Consider the following 9,508-nt stretch of genomic DNA (forward strand, 5'->3'; position numbering starts at 1 on the left):
CCGGGAGCTACCAGGAGGTATTTTTTAAACCTCTAAAACCAATAAGTCGAGTTTGCCCATCTTGACCAGGAGGCTTCAGATCATGCACCAACGGCAGCAAGGGCAGAGAGATGGTGGCCATTACTGTGGGGAAGGTTTGCGTTGTTAAGGGCTCTGAAGTTCTGGCAAATGACACTTCTCCCAATTTACCACTGCTGTCTTGGGAAGGTAAGTGTGTCTGATGTGCTGGTTTCTGCAAATGAAGTTTAATGTTTGTTGTGTGCTGCCTTGGAAGGAGTTGAGTCCTGAAAGGCAGGATATAGAGAATTGTGATAGATAAAATTGTGATGGATTTAGAAGCAATACCATCCTCTCATGGAGGATAAGGTTTTCCAAGGGTACTGCAACACTACAGAGCTGCCGGAACACACCAAAAAGGTGCCAGAACGCAACAAAGAAGTGAGTTCTGGTGAGTTCCGGCTGAAAACACCCCCCCTGCTAGTCACAAGGGGGGTGCCCCCTCCACTATCACAGGCAGTAATGCTTCTGAATACCAGTTGGATGTAAATTGCAACTGGGGGTGGTGGTCTAGTGCTCGGGTCCTGTTTGTGGACTTCTCATTGGCCACCTGGCTAGCCATCATGACAATCGCATGTTGAGCCCTTTGGGCCTGCTCCAGCAAAGATGCTCAAAGCCAGAGGGATTGGGGCCCAAGGTATGAAAATCTAAATGCAAAGGTATTATAACGGTTGGCAAAATCACTATGTTAAAACTTTATCAGGCTTTCTCTGAGCTCAGGTGTTAGGAAGAGTTAGAAGCTGAGGAGAATTACTCTTTTTTTTCTGCTACAACAAGAGTGAAGATACTTACTCAGGACACATAACCACTGGTGGGCGATGGCACGGCAGATCCTTTCAGTTGTTCCTGGAAAAAAGAACAAAACACACACAGAGACACTATCAGAGATTATTTGATAGGCTTCATTACAAAACCTCTTAGCCATGGGTAGGCAAACTAAGGCCCAGGGGCTGGATCTGGCCCAATCACTTTCTAAATCCGGCCCGCAGATGGTTCGGGAATCAGCATGTTTTTACATGAGTAGAATGTGTGCTTTTATTTAAAATGCATCTCTGGGTTATTTGTGGGGCATAGGAATTCATTCATATTTCCCCCCGAAAATGTAGTCCGGCCCCCCACAAGGTCTGAGGGACAGTGGACCGGTACCCTGCTGAAAAGGTTTGCTGACCCCTGCTCTTAGCAATTGACATTGAATTCACTATGAGTTGGATCCAGTGTTAGTTGGTGAAATTAACAGCTATGATTAATTCTGGTCTGCTATTTTTTTTATTAAAAAAAACTTGATTGTAGAAAACAACAAGCACCTTTAATGGGTTTCCTCTGAGAAAAACTAAGTTGGACTGAACCATTGATAAATGGGGCATCGCCAGCTGAAAACCATTATATGGATTTTGATCAGTAGCTCAGATCAAGCAGTGTCAATGGGTAAAAATTAGAACAGAACCAAACAGACCTCAACCCACATTCCTGAGCTTCTTTCTGCATTATTTCTGACCTTCTCTGGAAGACTTTTCATAGAAGTCCCTTGGCGCATGAAGCAAAAACGCCTTCTATGAAAATTTAAATGTTTTTCATTGGCCACGATGCTAGGATTACCACAGAACTGGTCACCCATACAACGGGAAGCCTCAGCCTCATTTTTAATTTTTATTTTTTACAATCCCATCCTGCCAAGTTCATTGAACTTACACTACCTACTGTTCAGAAACTGCAGCTGATGCAGAATTCAGCAGCCAGCTTGCTCACGGCGGCAAGACAGTTTGAGCGTATAATGAAAATGCCTGCCCAACTACATTGGCTGCCAATTTGTTTCTGGGCCCAATCCAAAGTACAGGTTTTGACCTATAAAGCCTGAAATGGCTCAGGACTACAATCGCCAACTGGCTTTGACTCCAGTGCTGCACTGCTGTGGAGAACAAGCCCTGCTTGAGATGACCATGCTGTAAGATCTGGGCTCCCTCCAAGCAGACTGACGGTGTAAATATGTGAATAAGGCAGTTTCCTCCATATCTTCAGTTCTCAAAAGGAGCACTAACCCTGGGTGAGTGGACTAGGAGCCAACGCCTAAGGGCTGTGGTCCCTTTGGCCCCCCCAATAAATATATTTTAGGGGAGCCAGTCCCCCCAAAATTGATGGGTATTGCCATTCCAATAGTGTCTGTGTATTGATCATGTGATCAATATGCAGGGCAGGGCTTACTTGACCCCCCCCCCCGCAATATTTTATTCAAATGATACGAGGGCAGCACAAACCACCTCCACCCCTCCATAGCAAACATTTCAGGAACTTTACATTATAGTAGCGCCCCAAATTCTCCTCCAAGAACACAGTGAACCATTTCAAAAACAATTCACAGAACTTACGGATGCTTCCAAATAGTCCACAACCTCCATGAAAAAAGATGATTCCTCTCCTTTTCCCAGCAGGTGATGTTTTAGGCCAGTACACCCTCCCTGGCACTCCATCAAAATCCAGATCCTTTATAATCAGCTTTGGGTCCCTCATTACTGGAATGAACATGCACGCGGCCCTGAGTAAGGCAAATCTATGGCAGATGCCCAGTTTTTCCAGAATTTCTGCCTGTTTGAACCAAAAAAATTACCATTGATAATTAGCATCAAATCTTTCTCATATATATAGAGGGGGGGAGGGGAGTATTTGATCCACCTGCTAAATTTGCTAGTTTGCCCTCTGATGAAGAAATGACCAGTCCATAATCTCTGACTTTTGTCGCCTGGGTTTCTGGGAGTTTTCCTGTTGTTATTCTGTCTCTCACAGCTACAATAAACCTACCATTAAAATTATGGACTGGTCATTTCTTCGTCAGAGGGCAAACGGGCAAATTTAGCAGGGGATCAAATACTTTTCCCCCTCTGTGTATGTGTGCGCGTGTGTGTATGAAACATATGTCTATTTCCTGTGGAATGGAATCCCCACATGTGAGGTGACTACCCTGCATACACTGCATACTGTTTTTGTTGCATCAATTAAGTGTTTCAAATTTGTTGTTAGCCGTCCTGAGCCCAGTTTTCTGAACAGGGAAGGGCGGGGTTTAAATAAAAATGTTGTTGTTGTTGTTGTTGTTGTTGTTGTTGTTGTTGTTATCATCATATCTTTTCCTTCCTCTTTGGATGGAGAGTGATTCTTCCTGAGCAGCACAGAAGTGAAGCCCCTGACCATTCCACTTCCTTGTATGCTTCTTCTTGATGGACACCATGAGAAACCACACTAAGTGGGTGGTGTTCGGTGCTAGTCCTCCTCAGAATAAATCCACCTAAGTGGATATGAATAGCGCCTGCTGGATTAGGGCAATGTCCTATCTAGTCCAGCATCTCACAGTGGCCAACCAGGTGCCCCAATGGGAAACCCGCAAGCAGAAGCTGAACACAAGAGCCCTCTCCCTTCCTATGTTTTCCAGGTTCAGAGCCTAGCCATGGAGGCTAGTAGCCACCCAAAACCTTCTCTTCCACGAATTTATCTAATCCTTTTTGGAAGCTATTCAGTTTGGCAGCCATCACTGCCTCCTGTGTGAGAGAGCTCCATAGTTTGAATATGTCAGGTGTGAAGAAGTACTTCCTTCTATCTGTCCTGAATCTTCCAACATTCAACTCCAGTGGATTCTCCACAACTTCTAGTGTCAAGAGAGAAGGAGGGGGGGACTTTTCTCTACCCAATTTCTCCCTGTCTTGCATAATATTATCATGTCACCTCTTAATTGCCTATCTGAAGAATATTCGAGAAATATTACAAACATTGCAGCCCTTTTTATAGGAGTGTAACTTCATCCGCGGTTGGCGCTGTGGTTTAAACCACCGTGCCACTTGGACTTGTTAATCGGAAGGTCGGCGGTTCGAGGCCCCGCGACGGGGTGAGCTCCTGTTGTTTGGTCCCAGCTCCCGCCTACCTAGCAGTTCTCAAAAGCATGTCAAAGTGCAAGTAGATAAATAGGTACCGCTCCGGCGGGAAGGTAAATGGCATTTCTGCGCACTGCCCTGGCTTTGCCAGAAGCTGCTTAGTCATGCTGGCCACATGACCCAGAAAAACTGTCTGTGGACAAATGCTGGCTCCCTCGGCCTGTAAAGTGAGATGAGCGCCACAGCCCCAGAGTCGTTTGCGACTTAACTGTCCTGACAGTTAACTGACTTAACTGTTAGGGATCCCTTTACCTTTACCTAACTTCATCCCTGTGATATATGTAAAAAAACCTTACCAGTATAAGTCCATATCCTACAGGGAAATCGAAAAGTAGTAACTTTCCACGACAGCTGATTCCTCGAGGCAGCTGCATCCTGATAAGGAGATAATAAGCTCCCCATGCAAACAGCAAGAAATGAATGAAAATGGTCATGTATAATATCAGTGTCCACAGACTTCCACCAAATTGTTACGATAATGAAGCAATGCTGCTGCAAAGTCCTAGCTTGGAATGTAAACATGATGGGAATGTTGGGACTGTTCGTGGGAACAAAGGGGCAGTCTTTTCACAGTGCGAAGCACCGGAATTACCTCAGAGTGTAATATGAGCTGTACAGGAAGTACAGAAAGTTTTTGTCACAACACGGCTGGAGTTTGAAGAGAGCAGTCATGTTTTTTGTAACGCTGCAAAGACAGAAATAAAAGCATGTAAATACGTTTCTGTCTATCTCTTTCCCCTGCCTGGGGGGGCAGGAAAGAGGGGTGTGTTCTTCTCACGTTTGAGAAGAATCGCCGATAGCAGTGGCGTAGCGTCGGTTGTCAGCACCCGGGGCAAGGCAAGTAATTTGCGCCCCCTAACCCGTGGATTTGCGCCCCCTAACCCATGGATTTGCCCTAACCCCAGATGTTGCGCCCGGTGCGGCCCGCCCCCCCTGCACCCCCCACGCTACGCCACTGGCCGATAGAGACCTTGCCTGCGCTCGCTGGGGAATGCAGCCAGGGAGGTCAACCGGGATTCAAGCCAGGTGCCTGGGACTGCTGCCAGCTTCTTATGAGAAGGGCTTGAATTTCCCAACACAAATGCCATTTCTCTCAGAGGCATAGAGATCAGGACATCGCCTTAGCTAATGCCGCTGGCTTTTATAGGACAACATTCAATGTTATGTGCAAGAGAACATTGTCAGCCAACCCACTTAACATCTTAATTGAGAACAGTTAAGAACTGAATATCACTGGGTGTGGGTGTATGTTAATTGGTGTCAATTTGCCCAACCTCTCCTCCTGAGGGAGCTGCTTTGCTTCAAGGCAATACCTACCTGCTGTCATCCTGCATTCACAGCAGTCCAGCATCTTGTTTAAAAGATCAGAGTACAGCATTGTGCCGCAGTGACTTATATAAACGAGACAAACATTTTATCATGCTTGGTGGACATGTAAAAAAGTTAATAAAAAAAATTGGATACAAATGCATGCATTGATGTGGAGAATTATGAAGATTAAGTTCCAGCTGAAACCAGAACTCTTCCTACTTGGACTTATGGATATACAATTAGAAAATAACATTTTTTTCAATATATGATTATGGCAGGAGACTATTGTATGCACAAAGATGGAATGACACATGACTGAGTCTTCTCATGGAAGAATGGTTGTTAAAATTAACAGACTTAGCCGAGATGGCAAAATTGACATGTTTAATCAGAGAGAGGTCATTGTTAACATTTACTAAAGATCGGAATACTCTCATAGACTTTTTGCATGAAAAAGAAAATGAAATAATGACATATGGATTTGGAGATTGAAGGTAATACTCGGTTATAGAACGTGGTTTTGTTGGGTGACATATTGCCATGAATGAAGTACCTATAGTTTATATACAGTATAGTGGACAGATGAAGACTTGGAAGTTTTTAAATTTATGTTTTTTATCTTTTCTGTTTTCTCTTTTAAGTTCTTTTCTATCTCTTTCTTCTTATCGTTTTCTCTCATTCCCCCCCTCTTCCTTTCTTTTCTCCTCCTTTCCTTTTCCGTTTCCTATTTTTCTCTCTTTTTATTTTATTTAGGTTAATGTTGGATAAAAAAGATATTTGGTCTTAAGTTTTGTATCTCTTTTTATAAACTCTAATAAAATTTATTCTTAAAAAAGGGAGCTCTCTGCTGTCTGTGACAGAACCACTGACCAAGGGTTCAGAATGCTTGTTTCCCCTTCATCTCTCAACCACCTCCTGGTTAACATCTTGAGCATCTATGCTCCCACTATGTGCTCTGACATATGGACCAAGGACCAGTTCTGTGAGGTGCTAGACCACGCTATCAGGATGTTCCCAGCCTGCAAACACCTATTCCTGCTGGGAGATTTCAGTGCTGGAGTTTGGGGTGATCATCACACATGGGGCAATTGCATAGGTGACTTTGGTATAGATAGCATGAATGAGAATGGACAAAAGCTGCTTGAGGTGTGCTTGCATCACAGCCCCTGCATCACAAACACCCCCCTGGACAGGACAGAATCCCAACAAAAATGTTGAAAATACGCCTCAACTCCTCTCTCATGACGCACCTCCATGGCCTTCTCTTGCAGTGTTGGGAAACAGGATCTGTGCCACAAGACATGCACAATTCCAGCATTGTGACCCTCTACAACAGTGATGGCCAAACTTGGCCCTCCAGCTGTTTTGGGTCTACAGTTCCCATCATCCCTGACCACTGGTCCTGTTACCTAGGGATGATGAGAGTTGTAGTCCCAAAACAGCTGGAGGGCCAAGACTGGCCATCACTGCTCTACAAGATCAAAGGTGACCACCTGTCAGGGACCGTGTTGAGGAGGGCTGCACGGAGGAGGAATGGTGGGAGCCTCCCCCTGATCCTGAATCTTTCCAGGAGCAGGAGGACAGTATAGATTTGGAACAGTGGTTTGCAGAGGGACATAGTTCAGAAAGCAGAAGCTGGGAAATACTGAATGGGGAACAGCTAGGAGAAGAAACACTGGAAGATTAATAGGGATGGAGGCGGTTAACAGATTCACAGACGTTGGACAGCATTCCTCCGCCCAGCCCAAGGTCAATAAAAGCTCAGAAAGTCTCAGAACAGAAAGCACAACAGGTACAAGAGCAGATTATAAGATGTAGGAGTGACACAAAATATTACTTCCGGCTTGGTTCTATGGAAGATGGCTAGAAATTTCATCACAGCCGTACGCACAAGATATCAGAGGCTGAGATGGGAGTAATCAGCCTCCCTACTCCCCCAGGGTCGGGGGTGGCAGTCTCATCTGCCATTTGTCCAACACCTGGCCCCAAGTTTGGAACGAATGAGGGGGCATGGGGCACTGGATGGAAAGCACTGTGCGTTTCTTGACAATTCTCCAATGTCATCTCTTAAAATGAAAAATTGGATTTAAGTTTTGGACATGCTCTGAGTGAGGAGGGAGAAACAGTGATTCATGTGACGGTCACCTCCAGGCATGACTACTGTAATTCGCTCTACGCGGGGCTGCCCTTGAAGCTGTCCCAGAAACTCCAGCGGGTGCAGAATGCTGCAGCAAGGCTCCTCACGGGGTCTCTGCCATGGGAGCATATTCACCCAGTGCTTTTCCAGCTGCACTGACTCCCGGTGGAGTACAGGGTCAGATTTAAGGTGCTGGTTTTGACCTTTAAAGCCCTTCACGGCTTAGGACCCTCATACCTACAGGACCGCCTCTCCTGGTATGCCCCACGGAGGGCCTTAAGGTCCATAAATAGCAAAACCCTAGAGGTCCCAGGCCCTAAGGAAGTCAGATTAGCCTCAACCAGAGCCAGGGCCTTTTCAACACTGGCTCCAGGCTGGTGGAATGCTCTGTCTCATGAGACCAGGGCCCTGCAGGATCTCATTTCTTTCTGCAGGGCCTGTAAGACAGAGTTGTTCTGCCTGGCCTTTGCCTTGGAATCAATTTGATTCCCTCCCCCTCTTTCTTTTTTCCTTTCTCCTCCTGTGATGAGGCTGCATTTTAATCTTTTAATCTTTTAATGTTGTACTTTAATCTTGTTTTTTAAGTTATATTTCAATCAACTTGTTTTTATTATAGGTTGTTAGCCACCCTGAGCCCAGTCTTGGCTGAGGAGGGCGGGGTATAAATTATTATTATTATTATTATTATTATTATTATTATTACTCTGCTAATTAATTCAGCCACTGAGGTGCTAAAAAGGATTCGAGTGGAAGAAGGATTATCATCTGTGTGGAGCGGGTTTGTCAGAATGGAAAGGGGGGCGAGGCTTTTTTGTTTCACTTTCAAATTTTGCTTTCTATATTACTTGGTAAAATCCCCTCTGGAAAGACCAACTACCTGATTATTATGTGTTACGGAAATTACGGGGGGGGCACATTTTTAAAGTTAAATATTACAAATATTATGCCTGAATATATCCTTCCAACTTGACAGCTCAGGAAAGTCACCTAGCTTTAAAAAATAATATAAAATCATCTCCTTTCCCAGTTTCCCCCCATTCCAAAGCTATTTTCCCCTTGCAAAAGGACTCCAGGAAGTTCTCAGAGGGGACAATTGCTGGGCTCATTGTTAGCCAAAGGAAGCCAAATCTCATCACCTGACTCGCCACAGGCTCCAGACATGCAAAGGAACTTCTATTGTACTTTTGGGTGGTGGGTACTTAAGACATATTTGTCTATGCTAATCTTATACCTGAGTCTTGCCCTGCCATGTCTGCTTATGCTAATCTTGTACCAAGGACTTGTCTGACATGTTTGCCAAGGTTAACCCCTCCCCTTCGAACTGTATTCTGGGATGTGGTGTGATACGGAAGGGGGGGGCATGTCTTCTACACCTTCTTCTTTGCTACAATATATCAATTTATTTCCAATTGTCAATGTCAAAAGGGACTAAAATCTATAAAATTCATAGAAAATCAACGTGCCAATTTGCTCAATTTCTCTAGGACTCCATCACACCTCCCCTGTCCTCCATAATCCCTCAAGCAAGGTGTCAAGACCCTAATCCTGTCAAATCACTCTGCCAAGCCTTTCCTTCAGGCAATGCCAGTACATGGACCATTGTCTTCTCATCAGGATGTGCTTATCTGCGCATATCTCCAGCTCTGCATATTCCCCCCTCCCTCCTCCATATGTTAATCCTGGGTAACCCAACCTCTTCTTAACGTATTCATGATGTAATCTGTGTAACCCAACCTCTTCTTAATGTATTCATGATGTAACTGGGATGTGTTTTGCGCTGTATTCTGGGGCATGGAGGGAAGTTTCAAAAGTTTATGTCACCCCTTTCTCGCGGCTCAATCTCGCCTTGAACCTGTTGCGCAATAAACTTGGATCTTCTGCAGCTTGCTCCTGTCTCCGGCTGAGCTCATTTTCCTCCGCAGGGACCCGCGGACTTAGTCCAACGAGCTGGGTGGCAGAGCAGCCTCGCACCCAGATTTTACCGTAACAGGTGGGAAAGTTTTAAAAGTCTTTGTCACCCCATCCTCGGGGTTCAAAATTTGCTCTTTGAACCTATTGCGCAATAAACTTTGGTCTACAGCTATTTGCT

General features: G+C 45.0%; 1 protein-coding gene and 1 long non-coding RNA gene across 4 annotated transcripts in view; one reads left to right on the forward strand and one right to left on the reverse strand.

Moving 5' to 3' along the window:
- The window catches only part of LOC310751312 (arylacetamide deacetylase-like 3), a 22,279-nt gene extending 17,845 nt beyond the window's left edge, over positions 1–4,434 (reverse strand). For 2 of the 3 annotated variants that reach the window (XR_014542455.1, XM_083590611.1), the window contains exons 1-3: positions 4,268–4,434; positions 2,421–2,637; positions 850–903 (exon numbers count right to left, since the gene is read on the reverse strand). Coding sequence is in view for 2 of the 3 variants with exons in the window: in XM_083590611.1 (XP_083446737.1) it covers positions 850–860 (11 nt within the window). In the remaining variant the exon portion in view is untranslated. The remainder of the gene's footprint in view (positions 1–849; positions 904–2,420; positions 2,638–4,267) is intronic. The other variant, XM_083590612.1, reaches the window with a different exon arrangement.
- Positions 1–9,508, forward strand: part of LOC310751508 — a 126,403-nt gene that overhangs the window by 81,818 nt on the left and 35,077 nt on the right. The window lies entirely within an intron of this gene.

This window comes from Podarcis filfolensis (genome assembly GCF_964270895.1).
Source record: "Podarcis filfolensis genome assembly, chromosome: 16".
Lineage (NCBI taxonomy): Eukaryota > Metazoa > Chordata > Lepidosauria > Squamata > Lacertidae > Podarcis > Podarcis filfolensis.